At 33.6% G+C, this 18,207-nt stretch overlaps 1 protein-coding gene and 1 pseudogene across 1 annotated transcript; one reads left to right on the top strand and one right to left on the bottom strand.

The window, feature by feature from the left end:
• Window positions 1-184: 184 nt before the first annotated feature.
• On the bottom strand, window positions 185-4,763 carry LOC129297804 (serine/threonine-protein kinase SRK2A-like; annotated as a pseudogene).
• A 6,327-nt stretch (window positions 4,764-11,090) lies between these two features.
• LOC129297802 (transmembrane 9 superfamily member 1) lies at window positions 11,091-18,075 on the top strand. The gene is made up of 12 exons (XM_054936148.1): window positions 11,091-11,277; window positions 13,051-13,243; window positions 13,326-13,430; window positions 14,758-14,775; window positions 14,873-14,970; window positions 15,061-15,213; window positions 15,382-15,516; window positions 15,631-15,797; window positions 16,032-16,126; window positions 16,250-16,623; window positions 17,144-17,417; window positions 17,587-18,075. Exons 1-12 carry the CDS (start codon window positions 11,182-11,184, stop codon window positions 17,652-17,654), a joined length of 1,776 nt encoding a protein of 591 aa, XP_054792123.1. The 5' UTR covers window positions 11,091-11,181; the 3' UTR covers window positions 17,655-18,075.
• The last annotated feature ends 132 nt before the right edge of the window (window positions 18,076-18,207 follow it).

Here is an 18,207-nt window from a genome sequence, read left to right on the forward strand (position 1 = left end):
ACACATCATCATTCAAGGACCCACACGGAAAAGACAAAGACTAACCCTAAGCATCTATGCTTATGACTTGTTCAGATTACAATTAGAGTTTTATGTGGCATAGCTGGATATTTTCGACATGTTTTTATCAAAAAATAAATAATTAAAATAAAAACTTAGTGTTAAGCAACATGTCATATAGTACCCTGCTGGATTTGCCACGAAAATGCGAGACAGCAGGTGTCTACACCCTGAGATATGTGAACATAGTCCGGAATCTTGTATTGAACAGACATGATTCGCTGGATAAAAATGCAGGAAGTCAGAAAGGGGAAGCGTTTTATCAATTTATCAACTGATGTGGTAAAAAGAAGAAGGAAAAGATTACGCTTATGGTTTTCCTGAAGTTTCTAGGATCCTCTTGGTCTTCAAATGGGTATGCTCCCACTAGCATTACATAAAAGAGTTACTCCACAAACCATACATCTGCCAACTGAATAAACACATAAAAGAATAAAATAACAAAAAACAAACATCATTAGTACCCAACATGTCATTGATTTGGTTTAGAGTGACATGACAAATATCAAAAAGTTCAGCTACATTTTGAAGAATCAGAAAATGTAAGACAACAAAAGGGATCTTTGTGAAGTGTTCATGCTGCACAGTCATTGAAACATCAGTTTCATATGTCCAACCTGATTGCCAAGTATATAACTAACATAGCTCTTCCCAGTTATTAATATAAAATGAAGTTTCAGAGCTTACATGTGAAACAGGTAAAAGTCAAAGTGCTTTCCACATCTCAAGGCATTAACACGAAGGAGATCACATGCTACTGCAGTTCATAGCTGGTAACTAAAATGCTTTTTTGCTACAGGGAAATTCTTAACAAAATTTGAGTTTCTTTTTATCACTCGTGCTTAGTCAACAGTTATATTTCACAGGCTGCAAAGGATGGAGAGAAACATAAAACTGAGGTAAATAAAGACGAGCCCATGTTAAAACTCGGAGAAACAAGAAACATCAAATCCATGCATAAGAAAGTTCCTGACTGTCAAAATGAGTCAATTTGGGAGGAAGGACTTCAGAGGAGTAACAATTTATAGTACTTCAAATGCAGCATGTGTTGCATGTACGTGTTTAATGAACCATGCATCACAATCTAAAACTTTTCGCATGGTTGAAGCTAGATTACCTTTCCATCATATTCTCTACGTGAAAGAACCTCTGGTGCAATGTAGGCTGGAGTTCCAACAGTCGATTTAGGTCTTGAATGAAGCAGAGAAGACTGAGAGAAAAAGCTTACAAAAAGTGTCAAATATACCAGCAACTAATTATCTAAAAAATTAAAACTGATAATGATAATAATCATATTAATCCACATTCGAACCTTAGAATAACCAAAATCACAAATTTTCAGACGCGGAGCTGGGCTGCCATCCAATAAGGTGTTCTCTAGTTTCAAGTCTCGATGGCAAATTTGCTGCAGAGCAAGGAAATTACAAAGAAAATGACACAAGAGAAGAGGAAAGGAAGCATATTTAATTATTTATAAACACATTCTAAATGGCACAGTCCATTATCAGGAAAAATGTTCAGTTACCATGGAATGACAGTAGTTAACTCCTGAGATGAGCTGCTGGAAGAAGTACCTTGCCTGGAATATACAAGAACGATAAATTAAATTCCTTCCTACATCAGGTTGCTCAAAAAGTGGGCACAAATAGATAGGAAGCAACTTTCTCCCTTTAACAAGTTGTCAAAAAAAAAAAAAAAAAAAACAGGGACGGCTCCCTGCAAGGTTAAAGAACTAATGGAGCCTCAGCACTCAATTTCATAACTTAAGTTACTTGAGAGTATATTTCTCTAAGAGAACTTATCAGCATCCTGTCCTCCACCTCAACATTCAAAATAAATCAAGTTACTTGAAAGCATATTTCTTTAAGAGAACTTATTAGTTTTATGTCCTCTTAAATAATGTTCTAAGTTAAGTTGGTGTTCAATTGATTAAATTATCTCCACTAAGTCAACGAGGACAAAGTATGATTTTATAAAGTAGAAAATTCTGCTAGGTGTCTAACAAGCTGGAAATTATGGCAGCTTTGGATCCAGTCAAATCTAGAAGATATTTACTTGTGAGGTGTCAGAGTCCAACTAACAATTCCAATTTTGTTGCTAAAAAAATCCCACTTTTTTCTGCTTTTGGTATTTCAGTCAAGTTGTGTCCAGGCCAGCTTACGCACACCTTGTAGTCTGGCAAAAGCATGCAATCCACACTAGAACAACAACAACACATTTTATCCCACTAGGTGGGGTCGGCTACATGGATTGCAAGACGCCATTGTGCTCTATCATTTATTAAGCTTTTAGAAATATTATTAATTAAGAGATCACGTTCAACAACTTCCAAGAGTGTTCTCTTAGGCCTTCCTCTACCTCTCTTAATTGGACTCAAAGTTATATGTTCCACTCTTCTCACTGGTGCCTCCCTTGGTCTTCTTTGTACATGCCCAAACCATCTCAACCGATTTTCTACCATTTTTTCCTCAATAGGTGCCACCCTCACTTTTTCACGTATGTGCTCATTTCGAATTTTATCTTTACGTGTATGTCCGCACATCCATCGTAACATTCTCATCTCTGCTACTCCAACTTTATGCTCTTGCTGTCCCGTTAGAGCCCAGCATTCACTACTATATAACATTGCCGGTCTGATAGCAGTACGATAAAACTTTCCTTTAAGTTTATTAGGCACCTTACGGTCACAAATAACTCCTTTAGCTTTTCTCCAATTAAACCACCCAGCTTGAATTCTATGTGAAATATCTCCACTGATTTCGCCATCATTTTGAATAATGGCTCCCAAATATCTAAACTTTTCCACTTGAGGTATAATTTGATCTCCCAATCCACACTAGAACAGTAGAACTAAATAAATTTATGCGGAGCTTGCACAATGTTGTGTACGCCCTTGTAGCTCATACCATCCAGGCCCAAGAAAGATCACAATGCCCATATTTATTACTATGTAACTCTTGCCTACTTCTATTTTCATTTTTCTACAGCCATGTAACATCTTAGGCGCTGCCTAACTTTGTATTATTTCCTCATTTGGCTTGAATAAATTTTCCCATCCTCTAACAAAAGAAAAAGAAAAAGAAAAGAAAAGAAAAGAAACTATATGCGGAAACTTCATGCTCCTAAGCTATAATTCACTAGAACTAAAGATCCACAAAGAGATTCCATGTCTAAGGTAGAATTTACATCCAATAGTGCCGCTAACCCCAGACACATTACATTCTCATCTCAACCACTAGCTTTTGCAACTTCAAATTTCAAACCAAAACTACTCTCATCATAACCACGTTTTGACCAAGATCAACGGGTTTCCAAATACACATTAAACCCGTGGGATTGTACACTTTGGTAACAGCTCCGACTGTGCTGCCTAGCTAATAAGCAATTAACCATGGTTAGCGGGTTTAAGTTAGCCAAACACCCTCATGCTCTAATGAATCCAATGTCCACTGATTAAACAATTGTAAAAGCTATAACGTACGAACACCTGAGCACCATAGACTCGCTTAAAAATTAACTATATAGAATAAAGGGTAGAGAGATAACCTCATCTTCACTGAATCTTCCAGCATTGCATATTCGCTCAAAGAGCTCTCCACCTGCAGCATACTCCATGACTATTGCAAGATGTGTGGGAGTCAGTACCACCTACAAAGCTAAAATCCCATATTAGACAATACCTACTCACAAAGCAAAGTAAGATTGACTCATAAATCATAAGCACATGGGTACAGACCTCCTTGAACCGAATTATATTGGGGTGGCGAAGAGATCTGTGGTTTATAATTTCCCTGGCCACATTTGCATCAATCTGGAAAACATAGATTAAGCGTCCACAACCAATGACGTGCATATAAAAGTGCATGCAGACAGAAAGGAAAAAGGGGAAAAAACTACACAGACAATAGACACACAGAAATTGTTTAGGAATTGCAAGATAATAGTTGCTGAGAATAGCTTTCAGCTCAAAAATGTTATACGGAGCATGAAAGAAGTTCAAAAATTGCATGCACCTTGTGGCCTCGTTCAATGTACTTCATGGCAACGAGCTCCTTGGTCTCTTTGTTCCGCATAAGCCTGGCCACCCCGAAATTCCCAAATCCTATATCCTTCACCAGCTCGTACTTATCCATCCCTTTCTCCTCTTCCTTTCAGCCGAATCAACACGCCGAATATTACAACGTCAAATCCACGATAAACCCGCTTCCGTCGTGCCTTAGCAGTTACCAGCAAAGATCAATCGAACCCATAAACTGAACCAAAAACTCGACTTTCAAGCACCAAAACAGGACCGGAAAACGAGAGAGGCAGAGACAGGGGTCACGCTGTGTGTGTGTGGTGTGTGAGAGAGAGAGAGAGAGAGAGAGACTCTAATGGTAATGGATGCTCGAGATTAGCCGGGAAGGTTGAGATTTATGGAAGGGGTGGTGGTGGAATTTGGGAGAGTTTTGAAGGAAAGCAAAGAATTGAGCAGAAAATCAGCAGCAGAATATATCATAATTAATAAAGATACTAAATAATAATAATTGAAAAGGAACAGAAGCTGCTATAACGCTTTGGGAGTGCGCAGAGAGAGAGATAGAGAGATAGAGAGAAAGGGAGGCCGTGTCTGCGTGCAGGGAAAAGAAAACTAGCAAAGCAAGTATCTCTCTCACTGTATCTTCGGGGACAGAAGTTCCCATGATGATGACTGAAGACTGATGTAGTGATGAGAGAATTCTCTCTCTCGCTATTCTTTTTTCTCTTTTAAATAATGTGAGTGGAATCTTATCAGATGTCCCAATCACGTGAAATTTTATCTTATTATCATCATCAGAAAATAATTTCTTATAATAGATATATTATCTAAAATTTAATTGCAAGCCAAAAATGAACCTAACTGTCAGTGTGTTTTATAATTTTGGCCCAAAATTTACTATTTAATATTTTTATTCCAGCCTATTTATTGGTTAAATGAATTGACGGAGGAAAACTCTTTTCAACCTTATTTTAAATTCTTAATAAAATTTGATCTAACATTTATAAAATTCATACTTTTTATATTTAAAATTTAAAAATTAAATCATCAACAATAAATTTTTTACCATATAAATTATTACTTGTGTCTCTGATATTTTTTTATATCATACAAGAACATTACATGGTCCCATAAGTTTAAATATTTTCTGATACAAAAATAAATTATATGATAATATTAAAAATATCAATGCCTTTGATTTTTAATGTGAAATTGCTCTGCAGATAGATGTGTCCTTCACAATTTATATATTTTGGTTTCTTACTTTATTCCATCGAATGTCACTTCCATGAACTTCGAATGTGAAATGAAAATTTTCTATAAAATGACTCGCTATAATAAGTGCTTCCATCCCCGTTAAATTAACTAATTAAGATTATTCTTGTTTGTTACGTTAATCCAAATTTGGAGAACATTCATTGGGGAAATTTAAAATCACTAGTTATTGAAAATAACTATTATTGACAAAAGGATATATGTTACTGTCAAAAAAATAACTATTATAATTATTTTAAGAAAGAGACACTTGGCAGTTGATGGGAAATGGATGTGCATGCGCCGCAGATGGACATGGCAATTTGACAAAAGAGTTCTATATGATTTTAATATTCTCAGACGTAAAATAAAAAAAAAAGGGGGAGAATCCCACTTAGGGCCAAAGCACATTAGTTTGTATTTAAAGCCTAATATAATTTAAAAATTTTTTTGCAAGGCCAAAAACTTCAAGTGAAAATATATTTAATAAAAAGATACATTGTTCTTTTTTTTTACATGAATGTACAATATAATATTTATATTTTTTAACACAATATCCTATAATATACAATTAATTTAGTAAAAATAATTTAATTTAAAATATACAAATTGTGCTAGATGAAAGAACAATAGATGTTTATGAATGCGTAATATAATATTCATAAATTTTAACACAATGTCCTGTAATGTGCAATTAGTTTAATGAAAATGGTTTAACTTGAAATGTGTAAGTTGCTCAAGATGAAAGAATAATAGAATATCTATAAATGCAAAATACAATATTTACAAATTTTCAACACAATGTTTTACAAATTGTCTAAAGGTAAATGTGTCTTTTTTTTGTTAAAATATGTTTTCAATTAATGTAGAGAATCTTCAAATTGTATTTGACTTAAAATGCAAAATTTTATGTTATTAGACACTAAGTGAGATTATCCAAAAATAATGACGAAAAGATAAATATTAAAAACAGAAAAAATAAAAAATAAAAATAAAACCTGGTAAAAGAAAGATACGGATCCCCTGCAGTGTCCTCCTCCGGTGCCCCATAATTGCACACATCTGGACCGTCAAGTTTACTCAACAGCAACTAACTTATTTTATTGTGTTCGAATTATTAATACTTGTAATATTAAAACTTTTGGAGACTAATGCTTACAAGCTGAAATTCAGATAAACAAGGGACCTGATAATGCTCGAATAGCCACTTGACATCTGACTACGCGATCAAATCCCCTAGCCTACCTCATCCTCCTTCAAGAATGGACGCTTCGTTGAATCTTCACCAAACACAACTAAATTTGTCTTAATCTTCTGCTCACTTCGTGAGAGCAGTCCTCCTTCGTAGCCCATTCCCACTCGGTGCGGGAAACTACGACGACGCGAGCATTTTTATTTATTTTTATTTTAATAATGCTCGAATTTAATATAATAGTTATGTCGAAACAAATCTAAAACTTAGGTTTGAAAAAAAAGCCAATAATAATAAGTTTCCATCGTTCAAGCTTCTGCCCAATCTTAGCTAAAATTTAAAAGTACATAAGTCATTTCATGTATGATATGTTTGGATTTAATGAGAAATTTGGATTTGAAATTATATTTAAATCAAATTTCTTATTTAGATAGACAGAAATTTATAGACTTGAATTTGATTTAAATTTAAATCTATTTTTTATTACATTTCTTTTATAATTTTAAATTTCTCCTATATTCTAGTTATTTAAAGTTTTAATCACTTTAGATACTTTGTTTTCTTTATATTTTTATTATTGATGCTCTTATAACTTTTGCATCTCTTTTTATCTTTTTTTAATTGAAAAATATATGTAAGATTATTGCTTTTTTTTGTTTTTGTTTTGTTTTTGTTTTGAATCTCAACCCATCTTTCTTCTTTATTTAAATTTTTTAAACTACTCAAATAAAATACTTTAAATACAAGACTTTAAAATGTGATATTTAAAATGTAAGATTTTAAACTAAAATTCAAATTCAAATACAAATTCACTAATCCAAATGCTACTTTAAAAAAGTCATAAAAAAATAACGTGTCCAGTCATTGCATGCAAGAGAGATGCATGCTTGGTACACCAAAATTATTCTTTTTAAAGGAAATGAGAGATGTACTCAAAAGAAAATATGGTAGGTGTATGTTTCATTTCCTGCCTACAGAACACTTTTATACTTATCAAATATTGCATAAATATTGGTCACCAAACAATATAGCATAAATATTGCATATGAAGTCAAGTTATTAGAAAATATTCCCTCCATTTTGATTTATAAAATATATTTAGATAAAATTGAGCATGCTGATAACATTTATTAAATATATATTATAATATTTTTTAAAAATAAATATAAAATTTTAAAAATACCCTTCTTTTAATAATTCATTTGTGAAAGAATATTAATAAAAAAGATAATATTTAAAAATATCATTAATAAAATTTTATTTTTATCAAAATATCTTATATTTTAATATGTTTAACCTCTTCCAAGGTGTTTTATAGAGTGGGATGGTATCAGTAATGAATAGTTAAATTAATCTCAAACTCCATGCACAGATGTACAGGCAGTGCTGCCCTTGGTTTAAATAATGGAACACAGTTGATTAACTTCACGATTTTTAAGGAATAATAATTAATAATTAATAATTTTTAAACTTGCAAAAAATATTTAAATTGTCAATCTTATTCCTCATCGACATTAATAAACACACTAAAATGTACATATGAATTAAAAGTTTGCCAACAATTTTATGCAATTAATAAGGAATAATGATAAAAAATAATTAACTACACTAAAATGTGTATGAGGATTACTATACACAAGTATTTGTCCTATATAATTAAAAAAAGTATTTATGTTTTCTAGTTATAAGTTATAAAAGGAGTATGAAGATAGAGCAAACACGAGTAAAGTAAGAAATAAGGTTGAGCGTGAAGGGTTAAACTTAGAGTCTCTATTTATATAAGGATTTGAATTTAAAAAATTAAAAGTTTTTTAGAAAATCGGGTTTTTAAGTTCAGCACTGATAAGTCTTGAAAAAAGAGGGTTGGGCTCAGGCAATTCTTCAAGCCTTATTTCCCAAAAGATAAATAATTTTTTAAATATTGTGTTATCAAATAATTGATGTTGTTTCTTTTGCTATTTATTTAAACACAATATTAGCAGATTTTTTATTAATTTTTTAAATACAATTACTTTGTAAGGTCTATTTATTAGTTTTGATTAATGTTGTATTATATGATACACAAGTTTTTATATTTATCAGATTTGATAAAATTAATTTAAATTGAAAATTTTGATTTTTATTTTAAATCTTAATTAAAATTTTATATCTTTATTTATATTTATTTATTTTATTTTTTTTTAAAATAAACTTAGCTTTGAAAAAAAATTGAGTCTTAAAAATTCATATTTTTTGGAAGACGGGCTCAAGGGCCCGCCCATCTACAGTTGTCCTATTATTGCAAGTCTAAAATAATAAATGACTAGAAATTGACGCTTTCATACACAAGCGTGATTATGCCCTCTGCCAAGTACCAATGGTCTATTGACTCCATTCATTTATTCGGAGCCACCAACCCATTTGCTTTGTGTATCTGCAATTCAATGTGCTTGCCGATTGTGAATTCATACCCTTTCCTACGCTGATTTTCATACGCGAATTGAATTATTCATTTCTGATAGCAAAAGTTGGATCATACCGCACGCAATCTACATTTTGAATTTGAATGTTAGGCAGCCATTAGTGGAAATAAAGCCACATTTTTTATTGTCATCAAAATAATTTATTCAAGAAGTTTCTTCCATTTCAAGTCAACGCACGCCTTGTTCCTTCACACACACACACGCGCACGCGCGTTATTTAAAAATATAAGATATTTTTAATTTAATCTCACCTTTTAATAAAATAATTATTTATTTTTAAATTAATTATTTTTTTTATATTTATCTCTATTAAATATCCTATAATAAATATATAGCCATTTATTAATAGGGGTACTTTTAAAAAAAGCAATAATTACATTTTAAAAGATTAAAAATATCTTATATTTTTGAACATTTAACTCGTCAAAAAATATTTTACATTTTTAAACGGAGGGAGTATATATTTATTTAATTAAATAAATTAATTCAAATTTATTAAAGAGGAAAACAATAATACGAAATGAAAGAGAGTATAGCATTAAAAAAATGTACAAGAAAAACCACATGCTTTGGATCAGTTAAAGTTATTTTATCTTAACTATAGGTCTTGAATTAATGTGTGTTTAGTTTTAGTTTGTCGAAAATCAGTTTGCTAAAAGTTTATTTGGTAAAAATTATTCTAGTGAAAGTCAGTTATTATAACAATATTTATATTTGGATAAATTTTTTTAATAGCCAGTTTTATAAATTGAAAGTTGTTTGAATTATGATAATAAAGTATATTTTTGAATGCACAATTATTAAAAAAATATTAATTTATGATGATTTGTAATTTTTTATTATATAATGTAATATATTAGAGAGTTTAAAAAATGTGATAAAAATTTTAAATAAAAATAATAATAATAATAATAATATAAAGTTAGATATATTGAAAAAGATTATTATTATTTCATAATTATATTCGAAATTCATCATCAAAAATTTGCCAATTAATTTTTATATGCAAAAGTAATTCTTATCAACATTTCTTATAGATTCGTTAAAAAAATTGATAACTCATAGTGTCTCCTACTCATCCAAAATTATTTTTCTTTTTCACATATACATTTAAAAGTCACGTGAACCACCCATTATATGCCACGTGTGTTATGCCAATAACATTCCAAAAGCTGTGTTTCAAAGCTTCCTCTTGATAAATTCTCAAGTCCACTTTTAATGGGTTATTAAATGTATATTCAGAAAGTTAGTTTAGTTGAACATAAAATTTTCAAACAACATTCAACATTTCAAAAGTAAAAATGTGCTTTTCAAAAGCAAAAATAATATAACCAAACAAATCTTTAAAATTCTGAGAATGCATCAACGTAAATAATTAGAAAATGCCCAAAAATAATGCTTGTCATGTCTCCATTATGAGTCCCATTAAATCCTCAAAACTTGAGCGCAGCCACTTAAAATATCAGGTGCTAAAGCCAAAAAGAAAAACAAGGACGAGAGACACAATCCAACTTAAAAACTTATTAAGACAATTGAATTTTTTAATCATATTTATAGTAACTTTCAATAATAAGTTTTAATGCAATTTGTAAGTCTTAAAATGAAAATCATAATGCTCAGTGATATGGATATTGCAATTTGTAATTTTTATATTCTAATCTGATTTGATGATTAGTGGCTTAACTAGCAAATATCAACCCACAAAAAATATTAAACAAAAAAAGATCAGCAACGAAGCTTGAATTAAGAGATCTTGCATCTTGCGCAACGTTCAGTCATTGCCAACCAGGGCGTAATTGGTTACAAGAAGAGGTATAACGAATATTCGCTTAATTTACAATTACAATTATAATAATTGCGTTTTTGGTGAAAGATCGTGTTGTGGATTTTTAAAATCCTATTGTTTGGGCTATAAACCCAATTAATATTGGATGCTACTGTTGCATGTGCACCCAAACAGAAAAAAATGTGGCTGTTTGATGAGCGGATCTTTACCAAATCCAAAAGAGCCCGGATAAGTTTTTTCGGACCCAGTAGGGCCCAGTATCGGTACACAGCGTTTTATGTTTCGATGTCCAATTCCGTGGATTCTGCAATGCAAGGACTTCTCCCTCTTCCTCTCCCTCCCTCCCTCTCTCTTACCAAGTCACTTCTCAATCTGAGAGGTTCTAGATCCGAGTGTCGCCGTGCCCGCCATGTCCTTCGAATTCCGATACCTCAACTTCTCCGTGCTCTCTTTTATCCTCCTCCTGCTCCTCTCTCCGGCGTTCGCGTCAGAGTCAGATCACAAGGCAAGTTCCCCCTTTCTTATCCATTGCTCGTTATTTTCAAACCCTTCCCATGACTGTCCCCTCTTTCTGTTCGTTTGTTCTTCATTTCTTTCCGATTCTGCCCCATGATCTAGTTTTCTCTTGCGTTTGATTTCTGAATTGGAATTAGATCTGCTGGCGAGTGGGGTTGCCATCTGTTGCATTCGGTGTTTTGGGTGATGATCTTGATTTGGAATTTGATTTCAGTAAATTCATACTGTTTTCTTGGGTTTTTCTCAGCTGAGGAATATTTGGGGCGTGTTTTTTCGTTTGTATTATGTGTGGAATGGTTGGGCTTTTTGGCGCTAGATCTTTGGTGGGCTTTGAGTTTGATTAAGCAGTTATGATCATATTGGTGTCTGTACAATGCAGATATTTAGATGCGATTCATTACCCCTTTATATGAAATTCAATTTCACTTCTTCGCCGTATTATGGTCAATGGGTGATCTAGGATCATTGTTTTCTCAAACAAGTTGGAAAAGCTTTTCCATCTTCTGATGGAAATTTACACTGAATTGTTTTGGATTTGGCGTAATATAATGTGGCAGCAAATGGAAAGTTGTGGATAACGGCCTGTACAACAATGTTGGCTGCCCAGAAATTGTGCCGCGTTTCTTTTAAATTAGTGGTTTCACGTTCAGGTACCTAGCAATATATGTTAAAAGTCTCCAGACAGCTAGAGCGGTGCTTATTGTTTTAAATTTTCTGTTATCTCGAGCATACATTAATGATGGTTTTAGACATATAATGGTAGAGGTTTAAGATGTGAGGTAACAGATCACAGAACCCAAGGATAGATTCGTACTGGTAGACATAAGCTAGAATTAAACAGGGCAGACAAGTCATTGTTGTTTGATGCCTTGAGTGCTCCTATTCTGATCCTAGATTTCACAAGTGATATCAGCATAGAAGCTTCATAATTTGTTGTCGGCTTTGCTATCTACTAGTTGTCATTTCACTGATTCCATTATTGTAATGGTTGATGTAGAACAGAGTAACTCAATTTACGAGAAACTTGGGCTTGAGAATAGTTGAATGCATGATGACAGTCTGGGGGCATCAGAATTCTACTTTCTAGTGGGCTAAAGATAAAAATTCATATTGGGCTATGCCTTTTAAAAGTGCAGTGTCTGATTATTGAATTAAGTTTTCACATGAATTCATTTAGTTGTATTTGAGACTAGAGGTTCTATATTTCTTTTATGTGCTATTTTCTTTATTTTGTGTTACCACAATTCCGTTATCTGAATATGTAGAGTTGGCTTTCAGTGACATAGACTTCCACTTTAATCTTTAATTTTTGATTTTAACTGCAAATTTGTCTTTGGTTCTACTGAACATACATTGAATGACTTTTCAACGTTCTCTGTAAGGTTTAAAAAGTTGAGCTCCATGTCGCACCAGACTAGTCCATGCCCTTGGTGTCTTAAGTATCTATTCTCGAAAGAAATCAACAAGTCCACCCAGAGTGAACTCATACTATAGATCATACTTGTAGCCCAGTATCTGTTGAGATTTTGTTTATCTTACTTCATTTAGTGGGTAGTTTGGCATTTCGATGATTGTATACAGAGGTCCTCACTGCACAATAACTTTGGCCCTGTATTTTAAAGTAGTTTTCCCTCATATGTCAATTATCCTAAAGTCTTTCCCCCTGCTAGTGACATGGATAGAATATCTATCTTCATTTGGAATTTCCCATTTTATGACCAGTAGCTTTCTTTTTTAAAGCTTGGATATAATTTTATTGCAGTATCAGCAAGGAGACCCGGTTACCCTTTGGGTGAACAAAGTTGGACCTTATAACAATCCACAAGAAACATACAACTATTACAGCCTTCCATTTTGTCATCCATCTGAAAACCCTGCACATAAATGGGGCGGTCTTGGTGAGGTGCTGGGTGGCAATGAACTCATTGATAGCCAAATTGACATCAAGTTTCGAAGTATGTAGGCTTTTCTCTTGCTATTTATTTTACATAGAGTTATCAATAGGCAAATCAGCATGACTTATGGTTCTTTTTTCAGAAAATGTTGATAAGGCAGTCATTTGTCAGCTGGCTCTCGATGATGTGAAGGCTAAACAATTCAAGGATGCCATAGAAAATAGTTACTGGTTTGAATTTTTCATGGGTATGTTTTTTGTTGTTTATTTTTCTTGTTACAAAGAGAACGGGTAAAAATGTTATGCTTTTGTAAGCCATGAAATGTTGGAAGTAGAAGCATACTGAAAGCTTGTTCTTTCTTGATAAGCATACGGAAATTTATTGTCTTTTTAGCTTCCTTTTTTCCTGTCTTCATTTTATATGAAAATAAAAACATCAAAGAAAAAATGAGTGAAATTTTTAAGTGGAGTGTAGAAGGAAATATTTTATGGAAATATTCTCAATAAAAGTTTTACAATGGTGACACTTCTAAAAGAAGTTCCAGTAGTTTCACTTGCAAATGTAAATAGATTTAAATGGAAATGAGAAATGAAAACTGAAAACGATTCAGGAAACTCAAATACCCTTAGTTTGCGCTTGTACTCTTGTGATTGCTATGGAATGTTGGAAAGCCTAGTTTTATGGTACCAGGAGAGCCTGCCGGTTAGATCTTCAGAATTTTGTGAGTGTCACTGTTCACACAGTTTCAAGTTATTGCTTGTGTTCATTCACTGACTTGATATGGCAGAAACTAAGATAAAAAATGATTTCTTTTTTGGGATACATAAAAAATGATTTCTAAGTGCCCTGTAAATTTGCAAAATTGATCTTGACTTGAGCTTGTTCTTGAAAGGGGAGGGGGTGGTGAAGATAATTATGGCTTAGGGTTTGTGGCTTTCTCAGTGATTGCAAGATGTAAATTTATGAGCATTTTTACCCTATGTTTAGCTGGAATTCTGGTGGATATTGTTTTAAGGAAACTATAATTTCGTGTTATTGGAATTAAAATTATAAATTACTTAGTCTGACATTATTTAAATCAAATGGAAATAGATTGATGTTTTATCCTGCGAGAGTGGGATTATATTTATTGATGTGGATGATCTATTAACATGGACTTGTTTAGAAACACCTAGCCCTGGACGTAGTGATTTGGTTCCTATTTATATTTTAATAGTTAAACAGAAGGTCTATAGTTCTGGTGCTTTTTTATATGCGCTTCACTATTTAGAATCGCCAGAAAATATCACATGAAGCCTGTGCTAGATAATTCTTAATAACTTTTTAGTACAAGGCCACCAATATCATGTTTCTTTTGGATTATCATAATAGTGTGACGTAGGAGATTTCATCTGTGAATTGCTCATTGCTTATCTCTCTCTCTTTCTCACACTCGTGTGTGCATGCGATCTTGCTTAATTATTCTTGTTCTAAGTTCTCTTTCACTTTCTGAGTAACTTACACTTGATCTCTTTCTTGTTGACTGCCCTATCTCATTTGCTGGCTGGTATTTGACCTGATCCACGTAAGTTCAGATGATCTACCATTGTGGGGTATGCTGAAGACTGCCCTTATCTCTTTCTATTTATTGATATAATTTTGTCTTCAATATTTTTCATCACAATTTAAGTAATTTTATTCATGTTTAAGGGTTTGTTGGGGAGCTGCATCCTGATAAGAACAGTGATAATGGCAAGCATGTCCTTTACACACACAAAAACATTGTCATTAAATACAATAAGGATCAGGTCAGTAGTTATTTGAATACTTTCCAATTCTAATATCAGAAAAGAGTTTAGGGAGCCATGAGGTGATGTACTTGGGTCTGTATTTTGCAGATTATTCATGTGAATCTCACTCAAGAGAGCCCCAAGCCTCTGGAGGCTAGTAGATCTTTGGACATGACATATTCTGTTAAATGGGAACCTACTAATGTCACGTTTGGACGTCGCTTTGATGTCTACCTGGATTATCCTTTCTTCGAACATCAGGTTAAAAAGATTGTAGCAAACTTTGCATTCAGATTCCGTTTTCGTTGTGCATGTATATATTTCTTGACCAGATTTGTTGTATATTTCATTGTCTGAGGGATCACATCCATGTGGCTCCTTCCCTGGCTTTGTTAACAAATGAATTTAAGTTCCTCTGGCTTTTTGCAGATACATTGGTTTTCCATTTTTAATTCTTTCATGATGGTCATCTTTCTCACTGGATTGGTGTCAATGATATTAATGCGAACTTTGAGAAATGATTATGCCAAGTATGCACGAGAAGATGATGATTTGGAAACCCTGGTGATGCCTTTTGGACTTATTCATCATATGTTTATTGAATATATATATATATAATTTCTTCCTGGGAAGTGTTTCTGAATGTCAATATTTTTGTTTTAACGAAAATATTTCCAGGAGAGAGATGTTAGTGAAGAATCTGGCTGGAAACTTGTGCATGGTGATGTTTTTCGGCCTCCTCGCAATTTAGTTATTCTTTCAGCTGTTGTTGGCACTGGTGCACAGCTGGCGTTGCTGGTTCTTCTTGTCATCTTGTTGGCTATTGTTGGGATGTTGTATGTTGGGTATGTAATTCCTTAAACTGCTTGTTATATTATTCTGCATAACAATTTTATTAATGATAGTGAGATTGTGCACAAAATGTGTTAAATAACTATGTTCATGCCATTTGCTGCATGCATATCCTAATGATTATCCATTATCCTAGTCTATGTGTCAGACTGGCTATCTGTTATCTGTCCCCTTCTTTTCCCCCCTTCATTGTTACGTAAATTCCTTCAATGCTTTTTGTGTTTCAGGCGAGGAGCAATTGTCACAACCTTCATTGTATGTTATGCCCTCACATCGTTCATTTCTGGTTATGTGAGCGGGGGAATGTACTCAAGACATGGGGGTAAGCGGGCATTTGCAAGAAAAGTTGCTGCAATCCCTCCTCAAGCTTGTTTTAGTGACTTTACTGCAACCTATATTCTGAATGCTTGTAACCACTCTTTTTCCTTTTCCTTTTTTTTTATAGGTAAAAGTTGGATCAAATCCATGATTCTCACAGCATCTCTTTTCCCATTTATGTGCTTTGGAATTGGGTTTGTCTTGAATACAATTGCTATATTCTATGGGTCTCTAGCAGCAATTCCATTTGGCACAATGGTGGTTGTGTTTGTCATTTGGGCTTTCATCTCTTTCCCTCTAGCACTTCTGGGTACAGTTGTTGGAAGAAACTGGAGTGGCGCCCCAAATAATCCCTGTCGTGTAAAGACCATCCCCCGTCCCATTCCTGAGAAGAAGTGGTATCTCACACCGTCTGTAGTTTCTATGATGGGAGGACTGCTACCGTTTGGCAGCATTTTCATTGAGATGTATTTTGTGTTTACATCCTTCTGGAATTACAAGGTGAATCAAAACCCAATGCATTGTGTGGGTACCAAAGTTATTTTCTTAGGCTTATGGTTGGAAAGCTTCGGTTTCTGGTCAAAAACCACTCTATCCCAGAAAAGCTTAAGCTATTAAGTGAAGACCTATGACAGGGTCTCATATTTCTATCATGCCCCCACGCCTTGAAGTTTGATTAAGCACATCATCACCCTATGTTGAAATTTCAATTTATTTATGAAGAATGGGGTGGCAACAATAAAATTCAACTGCATGGTATAGAAGCTTTGATACTATTTGACCCCAAAAGTTTAATGGTCTGTAACAGGTTTTCATTTTATATTGCCAACATCTTCCTTCTCGCTAATAGAGTAGAGAAACTGGTTTCCTTATTCAAAAAAATATTTCTTGAAATGGCTAATAGTCTTGAAATAAACAAATTTTTATTTGAGTAAAAGTAATGTAAACATGCATGCTTTGTGTGTTTGATGTTTTGAACCTGGCTTATTCGTGCTTTATTTCCATCCTATGTGGCTGACAGGTGTACTATGTCTATGGCTTCATGCTGCTGGTGTTTCTGATTCTCATTATTGTTACTGTTTGTGTGACAATTGTGGGGACGTACTTCCTGTTAAATGCTGAGAACTACCACTGGCAATGGACTTCTTTCTTTTCGGCTGCCTCAACTGCTGTTTATGTGTATCTGTATTCAATATACTACTACTATGTGAAGACAAAGATGTCAGGCTTCTTCCAAACTAGTTTCTATTTTGGATACACTTTGATGTTTTGTCTCGGACTTGGAATTCTCTGCGGTAAGTCTTCACTTTATTATTATAATCTTTTAATGTGTATTTTCAGTTTCATTTGAAGCTCTGGTTGGATTTTGAGTTCAGATCCAACCCATTGATCATCCATTATTGTTGAGTAATCTTGTTTTCACATGAATGTTTGGCCTGAAGTGTTCCTTCAAATGATGTGCAGGGGCGGTGGGTTATCTTGGTTCAAATTTGTTTGTGAGGAGGATATACCGAAACATTAAGTGCGACTAGGGCTTTTCTGTGAGTTGAAACCTGAGAACTTCCCTAGTTTTTTTGCTGGAGACAGTAAGTTTCTAGAGGAAGCCTCTGGTGGATGTACGGGGGAATGAGGCAGTGTTCACTGTAGAATCACGGGGTTTTGAGCATGAGGATGTATTCTTTTCAATTATGTATTGGGGAACCCCTTGGATTTTTCCCCCAGATTGGATTGAAAGCCGTAATTTAGAATGCAGGGATTGTTCTTTATAATCTGGATAGTTAGCCAAATATGAGACTCGTTACTTTTTCAACAATTTATATGTAGTTGCTCTAATCAAGAACTCATGTCTGGCCCCCTTGTAGTTAGGTGGTTTAGCCATTCAAAGTGGGGTGAAGTCTCGGATATGACTTTTGTACGAAAATCTTTAACAGTCTTTTCTGTCTGTTCTGTTCATTCGTTTTTGCCGTACGGTCAGTTCCTCCTTGTTCAACTAAAAGTCAGGTTGGGCCGGATTTATTTTTTTCTCCTTTTCTTTTCCTCTCGTTTTTGTTTTTTTTATTTTTGGGAATTTGGGTGCGGTGGCTA

Source organism: Prosopis cineraria, unplaced genomic scaffold, assembly GCF_029017545.1.
Source record: "Prosopis cineraria cultivar Desert tree isolate PC_DT_omini unplaced genomic scaffold, ASM2901754v1 PC614, whole genome shotgun sequence".
Lineage (NCBI taxonomy): Eukaryota > Viridiplantae > Streptophyta > Magnoliopsida > Fabales > Fabaceae > Prosopis > Prosopis cineraria.

Coding starts and splice junctions, on each gene's coding strand:
- LOC129297802 (XM_054936148.1), top strand. CDS start 11,182: ATGTCCTTCGAATTCCGATACCTCAACTTCTCCGTGCTCTCTTTTATC. Junction 13,244..13,325: donor AATTGACATCAAGTTTCGAA/GTATGTAGGCTT, acceptor TTCTTTTTTCAG/AAAATGTTGATAAGGCAGTC. Junction 15,517..15,630: donor ATGATGATTTGGAAACCCTG/GTGATGCCTTTT, acceptor AAATATTTCCAG/GAGAGAGATGTTAGTGAAGA.